This window comes from Aulonocara sp. 'chitande type north' Nkhata Bay, linkage group LG6, assembly GCF_057382095.1.
Source record: "Aulonocara sp. 'chitande type north' Nkhata Bay isolate Kocher_YH1m ecotype deep benthic linkage group LG6, A_spYH_male_GT1.1, whole genome shotgun sequence".
Classification (NCBI taxonomy): Eukaryota; Metazoa; Chordata; class Actinopteri; order Cichliformes; family Cichlidae; genus Aulonocara; species Aulonocara sp. 'chitande type north' Nkhata Bay.
Genome location: NC_141349.1, coordinates 45,049,667 through 45,069,666, shown reverse-complemented (window position 1 = coordinate 45,069,666; position 20,000 = coordinate 45,049,667). Strand labels below are relative to the sequence as shown.

At 46.7% G+C, this 20,000-nt stretch overlaps 2 protein-coding genes across 10 annotated transcripts in view; one reads left to right on the top strand and one right to left on the bottom strand.

Moving 5' to 3' along the window:
- Positions 1-19,262, top strand: part of LOC147328718 (signal-induced proliferation-associated 1-like protein 2) — a 41,101-nt gene extending 21,839 nt beyond the window's left edge. For 5 of the 9 annotated variants that reach the window (XM_086297304.1, XM_086297303.1, XM_086297301.1 and 2 more), the window contains 7 exons: positions 1,553-1,711; positions 10,897-10,960; positions 15,582-15,768; positions 15,836-15,955; positions 17,067-17,130; positions 17,203-17,284; positions 17,362-19,262. In XM_086297304.1, coding sequence (XP_086153430.1) covers positions 1,553-1,711; positions 10,897-10,960; positions 15,582-15,768; positions 15,836-15,955; positions 17,067-17,130; positions 17,203-17,284; positions 17,362-17,490 — 805 coding nt within the window. In that variant the 3' untranslated portion in view covers positions 17,491-19,262. Of the gene's footprint in view, positions 1-1,552; positions 1,712-10,896; positions 10,961-12,960; positions 15,234-15,581; positions 15,769-15,835; positions 15,956-17,066; positions 17,131-17,202; positions 17,285-17,361 lie in introns of those variants that run through there. The other 4 variants (XR_015129997.1, XM_086297305.1, XM_086297306.1 and 1 more) reach the window with 4 other exon arrangements.
- On the bottom strand, positions 18,403-19,926 carry LOC147328717 (acylphosphatase-2-like). Its single transcript, XM_086297319.1, has 4 exons — positions 19,640-19,926; positions 19,540-19,556; positions 19,328-19,437; positions 18,403-18,639 (listed from the first exon to the last, which is right to left on the bottom strand). The coding sequence occupies exons 1-4, from the start codon at positions 19,734-19,736 to the stop codon at positions 18,525-18,527; spliced, it is 339 nt and encodes a 112-aa protein (XP_086153445.1). The 5' UTR covers positions 19,737-19,926; the 3' UTR covers positions 18,403-18,524.
- Between the last annotated feature and the right edge of the window lie 74 nt (positions 19,927-20,000).

The following is a 20,000-nucleotide window of genomic DNA, read 5'->3' as shown; positions in this document are numbered from 1 at the left end:
AGGTCTCTCTCTTCTAAGTCCTATTAGTACATGAACTAATACTTGTTATTAATCAATAAATTGATTTACTCTGCCTTACAGAAACCTGGTTACTGTGTGATGACTGAATCAACAGCCCTGTGTTATACTAACTGTCAGAGTCCTCAAAGCACAGGCTGAGTGGCGGTGTGGCAGCAACCTTCCACTCCAGCTTGTTAATCAACCAAAGACCCAGACAGAGACATTTAATCTGTTATTAGACTCAATTGGCTTCTCTCAAAATGTAAAAGAACCAATCAACCACTTTAATCACACTCTACTTCCTGTTCTGACATAATACATAGAAACTAAACATTTAACAGTGTTTCGTGAAAACTGTATTTTTAATCCTTAAATTCAAGTTATTGAATTGAGAAAAAAAGAATTAAGACGGACTTTTGCGAGATCTCTCAAAACTAACTCGGGATCTCGCAAAACTTTTGCGATCTCGCAAAAGTTTTAGCCGCATTCTTCGGAGGCCGCCAGCTCGAAGCCAACCGGGAGGTCGAGGCACGATGTGCCGGGAAAGCGGTGTTCCTCCCGGCTGTAGTAGGTCTCGACCTCCCGTTAGCTTCGAGATGGTGGGTGTCAGATCTCCGAAAACGTCGGAGCACTTTTGCAAATATGTGATGTCTTGTAAACAGAGCAGATATCTGACGTTTACACAAAATGGCTTGCATTTGTATAGCGCCTTACTCAGTCCCTAAGGACCCCAAAGCGCTTTACACTACATTCAGTCATTCAATCAATCACACATACATTCACACACTGTGGTGGCTCAGGTGGCAGAGCAGGTCAGCCACTAATCAGAAGGTCGGTGGTTCGATCCCAGGCTGCCTCCTGGCTGCATGCCAAATATCTTTGGGCAAGATACTAACCCCATGTTTGCCTACTGGTGGTGGTCAGAGGGCCCGGTGGCGCCAGTGTCCGCAGCCTCGCCTCTGTCAGTGCACCGCAGGGTGGCTGTGGCTACAACATAGCTGCCATCACCAGTGGGTGTTTACACAACTACATTCACGCCTCAAAATATCTTAAACGTTTATTTTGTGACCCAGAAAGAGTAATATTACAACTAAGTAGATGCCGCCATTGTTGGAATTCAACTTTTGCGAGATCCCAAGTTTGTTTTGAGAGATCTCGCAAAAGTTCATCATAATTTTTTTTCTCCCATGTCCCCTGCGGGGCTCCGTAGTTAATACATTGAATCATTAGTTATTAATCTCTGTCTCTCTTCCACAGCTGTCTTTATGCTGTCTTCCTTCTCTCACCCCAACTGGTCGCAGCAGATGTTGTATGTTATGTTGAAAATTGAATTGATGAATCAATTATTGATGGTTGACGTATGGATGAATGGAACAAATGACGGATGGATGTTGATAAATGGATGAAAGGTTGAGAGAGGGAGGAATAATGGATAGATGAATGACAGATGATACAAGATTGGATTATTGCTGATGGATGGTTGAATGACCGATGAATAGATGAAGGATGGAAAAATGATGGATGAATGCTGACCTTTTACTTCCTTTCTCAGTGACTGTCATGAATCCACCAGCTGGTCTGAGGGCAGGTCCAAAACCAGTTCCTCTACCAGCTCACCTGAGGCCTTAATCACATGTAAAGAAGGCTCCACTAAGGAAATGGGGCTTACTCAAGAGGGGGAGGGGCCGAAGAGATCCAGCAGGTCCAGCAGGTGAGATGACCTCATCAAGACGTATTGGCAGTCAGACCTGAGCTTTCCAGTCCACCCATCACTGCAAATCAAAAGTTATTAGGAATCAGAGAAGAGAGGCTTTTCAGGAGAAACTGTTAAATGCTCAGTTTCTGTGGCAGATCTGCCATCTGATTCTACCCGGGAACTCAATGCAGTGTTGAAGTCTTTATTTTCAGCATCTAAATGAATGTTAAAGTCACCTACTATAATCTGAAGTGAAACCTGTAGCCAAGTATGAACAATTTGTTGATCAAATATTGATCCATGTCCTCTGTTATTCCTACGCGTAATGCACTTTCCCGCTAACCCCTAACCCTAACCCCCTTCCCGCCACGCCGTGCAAAGCTCTGTGACGTACCAAAAGAAACAAAGTTCAACCACACGATGAAGGAAAACATTCAGTTTTTCACCCAGGGACCTCCAGAGACTTTTCAAAGGCTCTGTGGGGGGAGGACGCACTCTCACTAGTCGGGATAGTTACAAAGCCTTCTTCTTCATGAACGAGCAATACATTTTATTAAAATACAACGCAGACTATGGTACAGGATATAGAGTCAGAAAGATACATGTTTTGACATGGAACAGGCGAATGTAGAGCGCAGCGGCCAGCACAGCAAAAGTTTGGCCCTTGGCTCCAGTGAGCGGTTAGCGCAGCGCACGCCACGTCATTTTTACCCAGCTCTTTCAGTTTTTTATATTTTGGTGTATTTCTATAGTATTGATTATTATTCTAGATTAAGTTCAGTGTCTGTCTGTTTCTTGTTTCCTGTTTTACTTTGGAGGTTCGTGTCTGGTGTCAGTGCGTTCGGTTTATGTTTCCCCTGTCTCGTCAGCTGTGATTTCTCCCAGGTGTGTTCCCCTCCTGTCTCTCATCCCTTGATTACTGTATTACTGTATTTTAGCCCTGTGTTTCCTTTGTTCCCTGTCGCGTTGTTAATGTCTACTCACCCTCAATCTATGCTCTGTGTTTCGGTCCCTGTTTATCTGCCTGTTAGTTTATATTTTCCCAGTGTAGTTAGTCTGCTGTTTATCTGCAACCTGCAAATAAAGCTGTTTACTTTGAGTTCAACTTCGCCTCACTGAATCCTGCATTTTGGGTCCTTCCTCCCTGTAACCTGAAGTGAATGCGACAGAGGTTCCATGCCCAAATTTAACTTAAGCGCCAGCAAGGCGTCAGTAAAGTTTTGTTCAGCCCCAGAGTCAATCAGAGCTCTAAGGGATTGAGTCTTGAGTTTCACTGTTAATTTTGCTGCAATCATGAGACGTGGAGGAGACCATGAACAGGAGACCTCGCTCACCCGTACTCTCTTTTCTACTGGTGGGTGCGGTCTTTTGGCAGAGCCGGACAAACAGTGGCAACATGGCCCTTGCAGCCGGAGTAAAATCACTCCCCGGCCCACAACCACTGATGCCACTCCTCGGGTGAGAGTCTGGAACAACCCAGTTGGATGGGTTGTTCGCTCTCTTCCACACTGTCCGACACCTGATTGCCTCCGCTACCAGTCGCGCCTCCCCCCAGCGCCATCTCCGTGCAACCCAGAGGCCTCTGGGTAATGTACAGGGTGGGCCATTTATATGGATACACCGTAATAACATGGGAATGGTTGGTGATATTGAAGTCCTGTTTGTGGCACATTAGTATATGTGAGGGGGCAAACTCCTCAAGATGGGCGGTGACCATGGCGGCCATTTAGAAGTCGGCTATCTTGGATACAACTTTTGTTTTTTCAATAGGAAGAGAGTCACGTGACACATCAAACTTATTGGTAATGTCACAAGAAAAACAATGGTGTGCTTGGTTTCAACGTAACTTTATTCTTTCATGAGTTATTTACAAGTTTCTCTTTGTTCACAGCCATTGACACGTCGAAGAGGTTAACACGTGAGGATTGAAATTGTGTTGATATCTGGTGAACGCAGTAACCAGGTCATTGCAGCAGATTTCAATGCATGACACCCTACGAGACCACCCATCTCCCATGCTACAGTCAGCAAACTGCTTGCTAAGTTTCGTGAAACTGGTTCAGTGTTGGATTTGCCAAAATGTGGACGCAAGAAAACTCACTAATGAAGAAACATCAGTGGCTGTCCTAGCTTCATTCAGCAAGAGCCCACAGCGTAGCACTCGCCGCATGTCACTGGAGAGTGGGATTAGTCAAACATCCCTCCGGCGGATGTTAGCTACTCACAAATGGCACCCTTACAAACTCCAGCTACTGCAGCATCTCAACGAGGATGACCCAGATCGGCGCACAGAATTTGCAGAATGGGCAAAACAAAAACTGGAACAGGACCCTCAGTTCACGCAGAAGATTTTGTTCAGTGATGAGGCAAACTTTTATGTGAATGGTGAAGTTAACAAACAAAACCACCGCTATTGGTCTGACACTAACCCACACTGGATGGATCCCTCCAAGACTGTTGGACCAACAAAAGTGATGGTATATGGGGTACAACGATAGTGGGTCCATTCTTCATCAATGGAAACCTCAAGGCCACTGGATATTTGAAATTGCTACATGATGATGTGTTTCCCTCTTTATGCACTGAAGCTGGCACGTTCCCTGAGTTTTTGCAGCAAGATGGTCAATGACCTGGTTACTGCGTTCACCAGATATCAACACAATTTCGATCCGGTCCTCACGTGTTAACCTCTTCGACATGTCAATGGCTGTGAACAAAGAGAAACTTGTAAATAACTCATGAAAGAATAAAGTTGCGTTGAAACCAAGCACACCATTGTTTTTCTTGTGACATTACCAATAAGTCTGATATGTCACATGGCCCTCTTCCTATTGAAGAAACAAAAGTTCTATCCAAGATGGCCGACTTCTAAATGGCCACCATGGTCACCACCCATCTTGAGGTGTTTGCCCCCTCACATATACTAATGTGCCACAAACAGGACTTTAATATCACCAACCATTCCCATGTTATTACGGTGTATCCATATAAATGGCCCACCCTGTAGTTTCCAGCTCCCTGATGCACCTGTAGACACTCGTCCACCTTCACACACAGTGTAATCACATCAGAAAGACTTTTAGGCACCTCCCTCATCACCAATGTTTCCTCTAAGCTGCGCACGTGCGCAATTGCGCACTGCTGGCACGCTCTATGCGCACAGAAAATCTGCGTTGCGCACACAAAAAAAAAAATCTCACCTGAATTGAAATTAAAATTAAAACAATTCTGTTTTGTAGTGTCAGTCAGTGACTGGCTGCTCCCGTATGCCACCTTAGCCCATAGTCCAGCCAATGATGCGATTCACATTCGTATATACAGTACGCAGCCAATCAACGTGGTTGACAGGCTCTGACAGCGTCCTTATGTGCCGACACCGGTGTTTTAGCAAAGCGGCTGATGTGGAGTGAAGCCACGTTAATGACAACGTGTACAACCATTGGAGATGTGAGCAGGACAGACGGAACAACTGATGGACAAAGTGTGGACTTTATACCAGTTTTTAAATTGTGTTGATCGGCCACGTGAAACCAGAGTTGTCATTTAAAAAATCTGCAATGTTTGGTTTCCTTCCTGAATACTGTCGTTGTTTATATTTACTGCGGGAAGAAACGGTAAAAACTGCGTTTTATAAGGAAAATGCTCGAAAGCCTGTGAGCAAAAACAAACCCCCCTCTCTCTTTCCTATTCGACCAAAAATGCACCATGTCGACCAATCAAAAAATGATATGGCAACGTGGCATCTAGTTGTTAAGAAACGGGGGGAAGTTTTAAGAGTGACGGCGGTGTTTTGAGATGTGAGAGATTTGCGACGTTTAGCGCAAATCTTGTGTAGTTAGTGTGTAGTTAGTGTTTAGTTAGTGTGTCCCCCACATTGGACAATCGGACCATCTCTCCCTGTTCCTCACACCTCGGTATTCACCACTCATCCAACGTGTGAAACCTGCTGTGAGGACAATTAAAGTGTGGCCAGAGGGGACAGACGCAGTGCTCCAGGACAGATTTAAAAACACAGACTGGAATATGTTCACCCACACAGACCTGGACCAGTACGCCTCATCTGTACTGGATTACATCTCCAAAACCACAGACAGTGTCACCACCCAGAAACGGATCACCATGTACCCCAACCAGAAGCCTTGGATGAACCGGGATGTTCGTCTCCTCCTGAAGGCCCGCAACACTGCCTTTAGGTCAGGAGATGCACACGCCTACAGTACAGCCAGGGCTAATCTAAAGAAGGGCATCAAAAAAGCCAAACACCATTACAAAAAGAAGGTAGAAGAACACTTCTCCAACTCCAACCCCCGACGCAATCTGGCAAGGACTCCAGACCATCACAGACTACAGGACCACCAAACCCTCCCCCGCATCCTCTGATGTCTCCTTCCTCAACGAGCTCAACAACTTTTATGCTCGTTTTGAGCGAGGGAACCCCACAACCACAACCAAAGCAGACATGACGCCAGACCACCAACCAATGACTCTCTCCCCCACCGATGTAGGAGCGGTGCTGAGCAGGATCAATGTCCACAAGGCTGCAGGCCCTGATGGCATCCCCGGGCGTGTTCTCAGAGCGTGTTCTGGGGAGCTTGCAGGAGTGCTCACAGACATATTCAACCTGTCCTTGGCCCACGCTGTGGTACCGGCCTGCTTCAAATCCACCTCCATCGTCCCGATACCCAAAAACTCCAACCCATCTTGCCTCAATGATTACCGCCCAGTAGCACTCACCCCCATCATCACTAAGTGCTTAGAGCGACTGGTCCTAGCACACTTCAAATCCTGTCTCCCCCCCACCCTGGACCCCCACCAATTCGCATACCGCCGGAACAGGAGCACAGAGGATGCAGTCTCCATCGCAATGCACTCTGTCCTCTCACACCTGGACAACAACAACACCTACGCCAGAATGCTGTTTATAGACTTCAGTTCAGCATTCAATACAATCCACCCCTCACAACTCATCAGGAAACTGACAGACCTGGGTATCAGTTCCCTCATCTGCAAATGGTTACTGGACTTCCTGACCAACCGCCCCCAACATGTCCGGCTGGATAACCGCTGCTCATCTACCATCACAATGAACACCGGTGTACCACAAGGCTGTGTGATGAGCCCTTTCCTCTACTCCCTCTTCACCCACGACTGCAGACCTGCTGATGGTTCCAACACCATCATTAAGTTTGCAGATGACACCACGGTGATTGGCCTCATCAGTGACAACGATGAGGCCGCCTACAGGGAGGAGGTGGATCGTCTGGCTGAGTGGTGCGACAGAAACAACCTGCTGCTTAACACCGAGAAGACCAAGGAGCTCATCGTGGACTACAGGAGGAATGCTGACCCACATCCACCCATCCACATTAAGGGGACGGCTGTGGAGCGTGTGAGCAGCTTCAAGTTCCTGGGAGTCCACATCTCCGAGGATCTCACCTGGACGACCAACTGCTCCAAGCTGGTCAAGAAGGCTCACCAGCGCCTCTTCTTCTTGAGGACTCTGAGGAAGAACCACCTGTCCTCAGACATCCTGGTGAACTTCTATCGCTGCACCATCGAGAGCATCCTGACCAACTGTATAACAGTCTGGTACGGGAACTGCTCTGCCTCGGACCGGAAGGCGTTGCAGAGGGTCGTGAAAACTGCCCAGCGCATCGCCGGAGCACCACTTCCTGCCATAAAAGACATCTACAGGAAGCGGTGTCTGAAAAGGGCTGGGAAAATCATCAAAGACCCCAGTCACCCATCACATGGACTCTTCACCCTCCTGCCCTCTGGGAGGCGCCACAGGAGCCTCCGGACTAAGACCACCAGGTACCGGAACAGCTTCTTCCCCACAGCTGTCAGACTCCTGAACTCTGCCTCCTGACATCTGACCCACGTTAAACTCATGGACTGAACATACACACACCCACAATGGACAACTGTACCCTCAAACACAATAATAACATGGACTGAACCACCACTCACAACCACCAGCACTTTATATAGCCTCTGTAGAAACTATCTACACCCTCACTTATCTTAACTGCACTACTGTATAGCTCTGTGTAAATAATCATTCTGTACATTCGATAATCTTTAATCCTACAACTGTTTACAACTTGCATAGTTCCCATTTCTGTATAGCTGTATATCCCAGATTCTGTAAAGTTATTTATTTCATATTCTGTATAGTTTTTCATATTTATATGCTGTTCATATCCTGTACATAGCTTGTACTCACTACAGCCTGTACATACTTATAGTTATAGAATATTCACAACATACTTCATACCGTGTACATTATAACATACCATAATAGACCCATTTCTGTAATATACTCACATATCTATATTATTGCTAATATATATTGTAATATATCTATATCACTAAAGCACTTCTGGATGGATGCAAACTGCATTTCGTTGCCCTGTACCTGTGCATGTGCAATGACAATAAAGTTGAATTCTATTCTATTCTAGTTAGTGTGTAGTGTAGTCAATAGTTTTGTTGTGTGTGTCAGAACAATGAGGCGACTGCTGAGTGTCACAGGTGTTACAGCAGTGACACATCTGCTGCTGTCAGGCCTGCAGGTATCAGGCTGTTGTTCTCCTTCATCTCATAGTGGACAGAAATTATTTTTTGGAGCGACACAAATAATTTGTGCGGCATCAGATTTGATGCAGAACAGCTGATTGTTCTGTAAATAGTTTGAAATGTTTATTTAAAAATGCACTGGCTGCATTTAAAACTTTGTTGTTTGCCAAACGGAGTTACTTTTTTGAGGAGTAACTATATAATTATTTGCCCAACATTGGTCATTATATGCTGTATTTTGCAGACAGAGTTACAGACTCTCTCCCAGACCACAGACTCATAATACAAGAGCTTTATGAAAAAAAGAAAGAAAAAGAAAGTTGTGTTTTCGAAATTGGAGTTCAAGTTATTTTTACTTCCAACAGTGTTAACATGCTACACAGGCCAATGGCTAGATTTTTTTTTTAACATTTTCATTGTAAGTGGGCTAAAGCAGTTTAAAAGTAGTCTAACATAAACGCTGTAATTTGATCATTATCTTATCTTATCTTATCTTATTTTAATAAACCATGTAACTTGGATGGATTAGATGACCATGACCACAGTGCACACGTCTGCTGTTGCTCACAGTGGTCCAAGGGATGCTCAGGGAGTTTGTGTGTTCGCTCAGACACATGAAACATTAGAGGGAACATTGCTCATCACTAATTCATTCTTCAGCTCATCACAAACATTATTCAGCAGGGTATCAATGCCGACTGTCCCCATCCGGTTTCCTCAGCCAATATCCAAAACTGGAGTCCGCTGAGTCCATGCCATCGTTATTGTTACGGTTCAACAGTGAGGACTCAAGCGCGGGACTCCTGAATCAGCTGTACACAATCATTTATTTACAGGATCCAGCTTGTGTATTTACAGGAAGTGCAGGGCAGTGCTATATTTATTTAAGCTCCGGGGAAATCCAAGGGGGTGGTCATGCGTTCTCCAAACTCTCCACACTCACGGCCACAGGTTCACTCGTCCACACTCGACACCAAGAATCACACAGGGAGGGAATCCAGGAGGTCTGTAGACAGGGAGACGAGGATTAGTTACACAGTTCACTTCCAAACACTTGACTTAGCTTAGCTGTAGACTTGACTTTCACTAACGCGTGGCAGACAACGATCCAGCGAAGAACAGCAGTCACCTCCTGGCTTAAATGCTGGCCACCCTGGCTCAGGTGTTTCCTCTCACGAGGGCGTGAACCCACAATGAGTTCTGTCCCGGCGATAGAGAAGAGGAGAGAGAGAGAGAGAGAGAGTGGAAGTTGGAGTTAATATCATATCTGTTATTAACCTCTGTCTCTCTTCCACAGCATGTCTTTATCCTGTCTTCCTTCTCTCACCCCAACCAATCACAGCAGATGGCCCCGCCCCTCCCTGAGCCTGGTTCTGCCGGAGGTTTCTTCCTGTTAAAAGGGAGTTTTTCCTTCCCACCGTTGCCAAAGTGCTGCTCATAGGGGGTCATATGATTGTTGGGTTTTTCTCTGTATCTATGAAGCGCCTTGAGGCGATTTATGTTGTGATTTGGCGCTATATAAATAAAATTGAATTGAATTGAGAGAAAGATCAGCTGGACACTGACTCCTGGCCGTGACACTTATCATATGTTCGACACATCCGTCTGAAGCTCCTTCTGACCTCTCACAGCAAACATCACATCTGTATGTTCTCTCTCATTTTCTTCATTCGTCAGCTCCTAAAAATACTCCTGCCACCTTGTAAACACAAACTGTTCACCCATGAGGGTTAGGGTTTTCTTTCTATCTCTGTCCTGCTGCACATCTTTTCCAGCTCGATTGCTCTGCATATCCAGTCAGTACAAGTCTTCTTCTCTTTCCTTAGTGTCCGGTTTCACATTGCCACCTCTGCGGTACGCCTAACCTCCCAGTACTTCTGCCTACTTCATCTCCCTCACTATCCCACTATTTCTGTGACGGCCCTTTCCTTTGAATACTTTCCTGTGCTTCCTGATTTTTGCACAAAGTCTCCTTTTTCCTCTGTCCAGAGGAAACACCAGACACCATCCCAGTCCCAGTACTACCAAATTCTCTTCTACCTGACAGCCAGGCTGTGGGCCATGCACACTGACAACATTCAACATCAAGCCTTCGATTTCCAGCTTCAAACTCATTGTCCTGTCGGACACTCTTCATCTTCACTCGCTCTTCCTCACCATGGTAGAACAGCTTCAGTCTGCCTCCTGTGCACCTGGCCTTACTTCCCTTCCACCTGGACTCCTGCACACATAAGATATCTATCTTCTTTCTCTCCATCATACCAGCCTTCTCTCTCTTTGCATTTAGTCTGTCTCACTGCCTCCTCACATGCCTTCTCCTCTTACTTTGTCATTGGCTAACAGCAGCAGTGTTTCTATGAGCATCCCGTTAGCCATCGTTGTTAACCCAGCGCTGACTGCTCCGATATGCAAATCTCAGTTTTGGTGATCCGCAGGTTTGATTTGGCAAAGATGCCCTTCCTGAAGCAGCCCTCCCCATGTAGTGCCAGGCTGGGGTCCAGCACTAGAATTACACTAGCTTGGCCCCTTAAAGAAGCATTGGGACAGATTGCTTTTCAGGTTCTGATTCTTTAAACTGATTAAATCACAGCTCACTAATCAACAATAAACTTCTCCTGCAGATTCAGCTGTGTTCCAATAAAAGATGTTGGCGTGAAGCAATTTGATGTCACTGCAGGTGAACAGGTGAGGCTCATTTCTTTGTCATTCATTAATTATTAGTAATGTATTCATGAAAAGGCCCCAGTTCAAATGTAAGATTGGATTTAATAACATGTTTATTGTTCTACATCTGTCAATTCAATTCAATTCAATTTTATTTATATAGCGCCAAATCACAACATAAGTCGCCTCAAGGCGCTTCATAGATACAGAGAAAAAACCCAACAATCGTATGACCCCCTATGAGCAAGCACTTTGGCAACAGTGGGAAGGAAAAACTCCCTTTTAACAGGAAGAAACCTCCGGCAGAACCAGGCTCAGGGAGGGGCGGGGCCATCTGCTGCGATTGGTTGGGGTGAGAGAAGGAAGACAGGATAAAGACATGCTGTGGAAGAGAGACAGAGGTTAATAACAGATATGATTCAATGCAGAGAGGTCTGTTAACACATAGTGAGTGAGAAAGGTGACTGGAAAGGAAAAACTCAATGCATCATGGGAATCCCCTGGCAGCCTATGTCTATTGCAGCATAACTAAGGGAGGATTCAGGGTCACCTGGTCCAGCCCTAACTATATGCTTTAGCAAAAAGGAAAGTTTGAAGCCTGATCTTGAAAGTAGAGATAGTGTCTGTCTCCCGAATCCAAACTGGAAGCTGGTTCCACAGAAGAGGGGCCTGAAAACTGAAGGCTCTGCCTCCCATTCTACTTTTAAATACTCTAGGAACAACAAGTAGGCCTGCAGAGCGAGAGCGAAGTGCTCTAATAGGGTGATATGGTACTACAAGGTCATTAAGATAAGAAGGGGCCTGATTATTTAAGACCTTGTATGTGAGGAGCAGGATTTTGAATTCAATTCTGGACTTAACAGGAAGCCAATGAAGGGAAGCCAAAACAGGAGAAATCTGCTCTCTCTTTCTAGTCCCTGTCAGGACTCTTGCTGCAGCATTTTGGATTAGCTGAAGGCTTTTCAGTGAGTTTTTAGGACTTCCTGATAATAATGAATTACAGTCGTCCAGCCTGGAAGTAATAAATGCATGAACTAGTTTTTCAGCGTCACTCTGAGACAGGATATTTCTAACTTTAGAGATGTTGCGCAAATGGAAGAAAGCAGTCTTACATATTTGTTTAATATGTGCGTTGAAGGACATGTCCTGGTCAAAAATGACTCCAAGGTTCCTCACAGCGTTACTGGAGGCCAAGGTAATGCCATCCAGAGTAAGAATCTGCTTAGATACCATATTTCTAAGCTTTTCAGGGCCGAGTACAATAACCTCAGTTTTATCTGAATGAAGAAGCAGAAAGTTAGCGGCCATCCAGGTCTTTATGTCTTTAAGACATTCCTGCAGTTTAACTCATTGCTGTGTGTTATCTGGCTTCATGGACAGATAGAGCTGGGTGTCATCAGCATAGCAGTGTAAATGTATGCTATGTCTTCTAATGATGCTGCCTAAGGGAAGCATGTATAATGTAAACAGAATAGGTCCTAGCACTGAACCCTGTGGAACTCCATAATTAACCTCAGTGTGTGAAGAGGACTCTCCATTTACATGCACAAACTGGAGTCTATTAGATAGATATGATACAAACCACTGCAGTGCAGTACCTGTAATACCTACAGCATGTTCTAATCGCTCTAATAGGATATTATGGTCAACAGTATCGAATGCTGCACTAAGGTCTAGCAGGACAAGCACAGAGATGAGTCCACTGTCAGAGGCCATAAGAAGATAGTTGGTTGGTGTTACTAAGGCTGCTCCTGTCGTATCATCATAATGATCATCATCTCTGGTTAATTATTAGAAACAGGTTGAAGCACAACCTGTTAAACTTTCCCATAAACACATGTTGAAGGTAACCCAGGTAGCAAGATGACATTGAATTGATGTCTGTCTGAATTATCATTATGGTTGAAACCTCAATGAATCAGCATTAAAATACTAATGAAACCTGATGATATCATAGTCATGACACTAGAATAACACTGATTCATAGTTGTCCCATTATAATTGATTGCTGATCTATTTAGTTGACTAGGTGACACAATCAGGTTGAAAACTCCATCCATCCAACCATCCAATTGCTTCTACGTCTCTGCGGCCGCATCGTGGAGCAGCAGCCCAAGCAGAGAAGCCCAGACCCTCCCTCTCCCTAGGCACTTCCGCTAGATTGTCCGGGGGAACGCAGAGATATAGTCTCTCCAGTGTGTCCAGTGTGAGTTTAGAGTGTCTAGAAGAGAGTATATCTCTTCTAGACGAGAGTATATCTCATCTAAACACTATATCGACCGGTAAATCAAGCGCTTCGCTTTTACAATCAGCTCTCTCTTCACCTCGACAGACCGGTACAGTGTCTGCATCACTGCAGCTGCAGCACCAATCCGTCTGTCAATCTCCTGCTTCCCTCACTCGTGAACAAGATCCCGAGATCCTTAAACTCCTCCACTTGGGGCAGCAACTGTTCCCTGACCTGGAATGGGCACTCCACCCATTTTTTTTTTTTTTTGTGTCCCGTTTGGATCTTTAGCATCAGAATTGTTGTCTTAAGGCCAAGAAAGATGCCAAGCGGATTTATTTTACCAAGTGGATCATCATGGCCTTGCCATATTGGTCCATTTGATTGACCTTTATTATAATTATGAATTTATTTTATTTTCAGTTGCTACAAACGGGACAGACATGACTGGGGGACAGGACAGGGAGAAAGAATGAAAGAAAGAGAGGGAGAGAAAGAAAACCAAAGGGGAGAAGAGACGGTGAGAAGGGGAGAAGAAAGAAAAAAAAAAAAAGAAAAAAAACACCTGGGTCACCTGTATGGAGAAAAAAAACAGAAGAGAAAGCAAACAACAAAGAGCAACATAATAAAATACAGCACCATCACAATAAACTAGCTAGCAGTAGATATCAGTAGATACTAAATAATAAACGATATTGTGCAGCACGCAAGATAGACAGCGCACAATGTGCTTTGAGGCAGCAGCCAAGAAAGCTGTAGTCCGCGTCTGTGAATACCCGTGTGTACACCTGTGTGCATACCTGTGTGGATCAGCATGCTTGCATTCCAAAGGTTTCTCCATTTAACGATCTGCTAGGGAGTGTGGGGAGCCACAGCCCCGTCCTCCAGGGCATGAAGCAGGTATGGAGGAGATCAAAACTCCAGACATCCAGAGGCCCCCAGAACACAAGAGACCAAGGAAGACCAACAGAGGGGCAGCCGCGCCACTGTCCCAGAAAGAGCTGAGGAGAGTCCCAGATGAGGGCTCACTCAGCAGCCGCAGAGCAGAAGCCAGGGGGGGTTGCAGTGACGCGCCCGTGAGCTCCGCCGGCAGCCAGCTGTGCCTGAGTGACCGAGCCCCAGGCCGAGAGGCCGGGGGCACCCCACCTCCGAAGTGGCCCGAGCGAGCCCCAGCCTCCAGGCCCCGATAAGCGGCTGCCAAGGAGTGAGCCGGTGTGTACCTGGACGCCCACCCCCGGACACAAAGAACCACCAACGCACCGATACCTGAGGGAGTCCGCCACTGGCAGGGGAAGTGGTGGTAGGGGGAGATAGGCCTCCAAACCTCCCTCCACCCGCTCATTGTAGTGTTGATGCATGTGTGTTCTAAGGTGCATTTAAAACCCAGGAGGGCATGGAGCTACCTGCCAGAGAGCAGCAGGTAAGCGCATGGTCCCTCCTGCTAGCCCTCAATGTCTACGTGTATTTAAAATTGAGAGGTGGGCAACGATGCCAGGGGTGGGGTGTACACCCTGATGGTAATTTGGAGTCCGTGTATCGTGCCCACCCCCAAGATCCTATATGTATGTGTAATGAGAGTGTGAGTAATGTGAATGTCTAAGTTGTGGGATAAAATTGAGGCAGAGGCAGAGGGGGGGGGGGGGGGGTAGCCTCCTCTGCACCCTGGTGACATACCCCTACTCCAAGGCCCTGCATGTGTGGGTGGTTGTGGTGGAGCGGGAAGAGGGAGGCAGCTGGAGATGGAGAGGGAAGGAAGGGAGGGGCAGGTGACCCCTCCCTAGGGCCAGCTCCCCCGCTGACCCCAGTAGGCACCCCCATACTCCGCGACCTGCCAGGGAAAGGGGGCCCAGGCCCATCCAGACTGGGGCAGCAGCGCCTCCCGGCCCCACAGAGCCCGGGACAGTCCACCCAACCCCACCACAGAGAAAACTGCACCCACCCCACCATCCACTCATCTTCCAGACTACATGAGACAATAGACGCCCAGGCTGAGATCTTCCTCCACCTCTCCTGTATCTCCCCCTCCTGCAGAGAGTTCCTGAGGAGAGGAAAGCTCCACCCATTTTCAGGTGAGACCCATGGCCTCAGATTTGGAGGTGCTGATTTTCATTTCCACCGCTTCACACTTGTCTGTGAACCACTCCAGTGCGAGCTGGAGGCCATCACCTGATAAAGCCAACAGAATCACTTTGTCTGCACAAAGCAGAGATGAGATTCTGAGATTCTGCCACTTGGTTACGCCTAGAAATTCTTTCCGTAAAAATTATGAACAGAATCGGTGAAAAAGGCAGCCCTGGCGGAGCCCACCAGGAACGAGTCCGACTTATGGTGTTTCCAGTTTTCGTTGACTGCAACTTTACCCTGACCTCTGACCAACTTTATTTTCATTCTAACAACCAATCCCTCATCTCTCAGCCCATCAGAGTCCCTGGTGTTCCTCCTCCGTCTCCATGGAGATGTCTGACCCACACGATGTCACGTGACATGTTGTACGGGATTTTGTTTCGCTGTTCTCAGCTGCCGTCGGACCACCTGCCCCCACGTATCAACAGCACGCTACCACCCACCATCTGCAGAAAACTGCCACTGCCGCTACAGAGGAGTGAGTACCTGTTCTCTGACTTTTAGAATGCAAGTCAATGTCAGCACTCACCTGCCTTCCTCCACAGGTAACCGCTCTTACTCTGACAGCTTATTGGCTCTGAGGTCTGGAGTTAAACACATGCCGCTCCCACGAGCTTCATCACAGCTGGACTGGCTTCACCTGGAGAGCACTCAAGCCTTCAGAGGTAACAGTCACTGCACTCAAACTTATCAAACTCCTGGATGGAAGGAGGATTAAATTATGATGAGGCTTTCTTGTCTCGTTGGGACAGATTTAGATAGACTGTTTCTTCTCTACTCTGACACTCAAAGCGCTTTACACAACTTGCCTCAGTTGCACAATACCTTTTTTCTATGTAAATGCTTTCTATCTAACATTTACACATGTTCATACTCCGATGGATGCAACAGAGAGCAAATTGGGGTTAATATCTTGCCCAAAGACATAGACTGGAGCAGATGGGCATCGAACCTCCAGCCTTGCGATTAGTAGGTGACCTGCTATATCTCCTGAGCTCTAGCCACCTTAGTTAGTCTCTAACCTCCAGATTCCATCCAATTCAGTTTTATTTATACAGCGCCAAATCACAACAAGGAGACAGTAGACCCTACAATAATAGATGCAGAGACAAACCCAACAATCGTATGATCCCCTATGAGCAGCACTTTGGCGACAGTGGGAAGGAAAAACTCCCTTTTAACAGGAAGAAACCTCCGGCAGAACCAGGCTCAGGGAGGGGCGGGGCCATCTGCTGCGACTGGGTGGGGTGAGAGAAGGAAGACAGGATAAAGACATGCTGTGGAAGAGAGACAGAGGTTAATAACAGATATGATTCAATGCAGAGAGGTCTGTTAATACATAGTGAGTGAAGGAGAAACAGTGCCTGTTCTTTGCTCCCAGCGCTATTGAAAACTGATTTTAAGGTCCTTAAATGTGTCGCGTTTCTGACCTGGTAATGATGCACACTCCCAGAGGTCAGTGAGGTCAACTGAGCAGGGCTCCTGGTTTCACCGAGGAGCAGATTAAAGCTCAGAGATCAGTTAGGACCTCAGCAACCCTCAGCATCCTCCAAACCGTCTGGAAACTAATTTACGGAGATGGCAGAAGGGGTGGACCACTTCGAGCTGATAGGCAGGAAACAGGAACTCAAATAACTGCTTGTTACAGGCAAAATTACTTAAGGACCGCCTCCTGTGGTCACATGACTCACCGTTGGTCACATCTGGTTTGTTGTTTGTCTGTTGTTGCGAAGCCGCCACCCTCTCTTAGTTAGCTGGTTGTTCACCTGTTCACAGCGGACATCAATCAGACACAACGCACACTGGGGGTGACATCACAGAGCTCCGCCCTGGAGGACAGGTGAGACACCTCATTTATTTTCCGTGTAATATTGCTGACATCACAGTGACATCACGGCTCCCCTTCCCTCAGTGACATCACAGCCTGCTCCCTCTCAGGTGAAGTCCTCCAACTGGAAGAGATTCTTCAGCAGCTGCAGCTCGACCTGCTAAAGGTAAAGCGCATTAAACTGATGTCATGGAGGCAAGCGGATGACATCATCGCATTGACTTGTGTCCATGTTGTGTTCAGGAGCAGCGGGACAAAGCTGTGCTGCAGCAGCAGGTGCTGAGCCTCCGTCAGGAAAACCACCGCCTGCAGGAGGAGAGTCACATCAGGAGGTTCGCTGCCTGGATGCTGTGCCAGGATTCGTTACCATAGTAACACCACTAGCATTTACTGAACAGTCAGCACTGTGTCACATGACTCGCAGCGGATCGTGGTGACGACGAAGAGTTTGAACCGTGAGCAGAACAATCGAACAGCACGAAGCAGCACGCTGAATGAAGATGAGGTGATCTGATGGGATCAGTCACAGCTCGGCTGACCGGTCTCGTCAGTCCTCTTCGGCTACCTGGAAGTAGGCGGAGCCTCTCTATGATTCTTGCTGTTATTTGTTTTCACACAGAGGCGCAGTGAGTTAGTCGCAGCAGGAGCTGACCTCCGTGCGCCTCCACCTCTGTCAGCTGGCGACGATGAGCTTTTACTAAACGCCTCAGCGCAGATGTTTAAGGATGTTTTCTCTTCAGACTGTGGATCATACAGATGTTTGATCCAAGCTGAATCAGCTGATACAGAATTAGCTGATTTATCCAAAACTCTTCTTTCATGTGCAAAGAGATCCTGCTCTCTTTCTGCTGTTACGTGTCTTTATTTTTATAAAGGTTTACATCAGAATTTACTTTTTTGGCCTAGTTTTCCTGGAGATGATGTGATTAATACTGTAAGTACAGCAGCATTCACAGATAGAAGGTTCTTACTCAGAAACATTTTCATCAGGTCGATCGTTTTTATATCTGTATATAAAAAATATGTATTTCATTTGGTCAGCAATGAGCAGCCTGAGGAGGCGCTGTGAAGCCGCATGTGTTTAAGCTGGCTGCAGGCCTGATGTGGATGAAGGTGAGCAAAGGTAAACGTGTAGTGGGCCCTGAGCGGTCACATGACCGAGCCTCCGGGTCTGTGGACTTCAAACACTCGGTGGGGCTTCAGGAGGAGCTGCCAATCAGCTGCCAGAGGCCGCCCCCTGGTGGAAGCAGCTGTGTAATAAAAACTCAGTTTGTTCACCATGGCAACAGTAAATCTTTACACTTTATTTCTCTGATCATATTAAACATTGGAAACAGTGATGTCACCAATCAATAATCAATACTGTCAGATTTGGAGTCAGCTGCAGATCAGGTGTGTGAGCGTGCTCAGTAGCGAGTCGAGAACCCGTGGATCTCCACTTTGGAAATGTCTCGCTCGTCGGAGAACACGGCTCGATCAATTCGGGAACTCGGACTGCCGACGCTCTTCAGCCAGTGCTTCCTGAGGAAGAGGAGGAGGAAGAAGAGTGCAGTTAGTACATTCGGGTATTTCTCAGTGACCTCTGACCCCACAGTGAATAAAGAAACACTGCGCTCCTCTTCATCACAATGAGGTCACCTGACAGAGACACAGTCCACGCCACTGGCATCACTTAGTAGGAGGGGCTTAATTGTGTTTAAACTCCATCCTCATTAAAGAGTTCAGGTTATATCACAGGACAGTTACAACACGAGTGGGAGGAGTCATTTCACAAACTACACACTGACACCTCTTTAGCCCCTCCCATCACACCAGTGAGTGACAGAGTTGTGGCATAAAGAGTTTAAGGACCTGCTTGATTTTAATGTAAACGTCTGATGTCACAGATGTGACAGGTGAGAGTCATGTGATCGTATCAGAGCGCTTCACTGCCACACACAAGTAGTTTAGGAGAACTGTGGCCCTGCCTCTCCGAATATGCTCCTGCAGCTCCTTGCTCCTCAGTCCTCCTCCTGCTCTGACTGTGAGGTCATAGCCAGGTCATAGGAGGAGGCAAATGAGGACAGCACAGACCTGCAAAGCATTATGGGAGCTGTAATACTGCACTGACATTTTCAAATAAAAATCCATTAAAGGATATATCTGTGTGTGTGTGTGTGTGTGTGTGTGTGTGTGTGTTCGGAGGCTCTGATTGGTCAGCCAGACTCACATGTCACTGACTTTGTCCCACGGTCCCTGGACCTGACCAATCACAGTGCCCTGTCTGGTGTTTTTCACCCAGCCGCTGAGCCCCAGACTGCGCCCGTGATCCTCCGTGTACTGGCACACATTCACAGGTGTGTGCGTTTAGTCATGTGACACGTTTCCATGGTACATCCTGATCAAAAACAGCAGTAATGTGAAGGAAAAGAGGAAGCTCACCATCCTGAAGCACACTCCTGAACATGGAGAACAAACACAGGGTCAGCGAGTAAAACCTCAAAAAACACACAAACTCGCCGTCACGTGTCAGGCGACCTACCCTGCACGTTCCCGAAGACCTCAAAGTCCACGGAGACGAGTCTGTTTTCAGCCATGACGGCGTGAAGGAGACAAAGTAAAAGCACACACGGAATCATGTTTGCGCAGCGAGATATTTTTATCTCTGATATTTAAACCAATCTCAGAAGCCTTCAAAATAAAAGCATCACTCTTGACTGGTCACAGTCATGGTGATCTTTATTTTGAAGGGCATTCACAATGTAGTTATACTACAGAATACTTCCAACAAAGTAAAATTCACAGTTCCATGACTTCCTCGCTGTCATGAAACAGTGAAGCTGCTTCCTGTCCAAACATCAGGAAGTAACTGTGTAAACATGACCACGCCCACGCCACTGAAC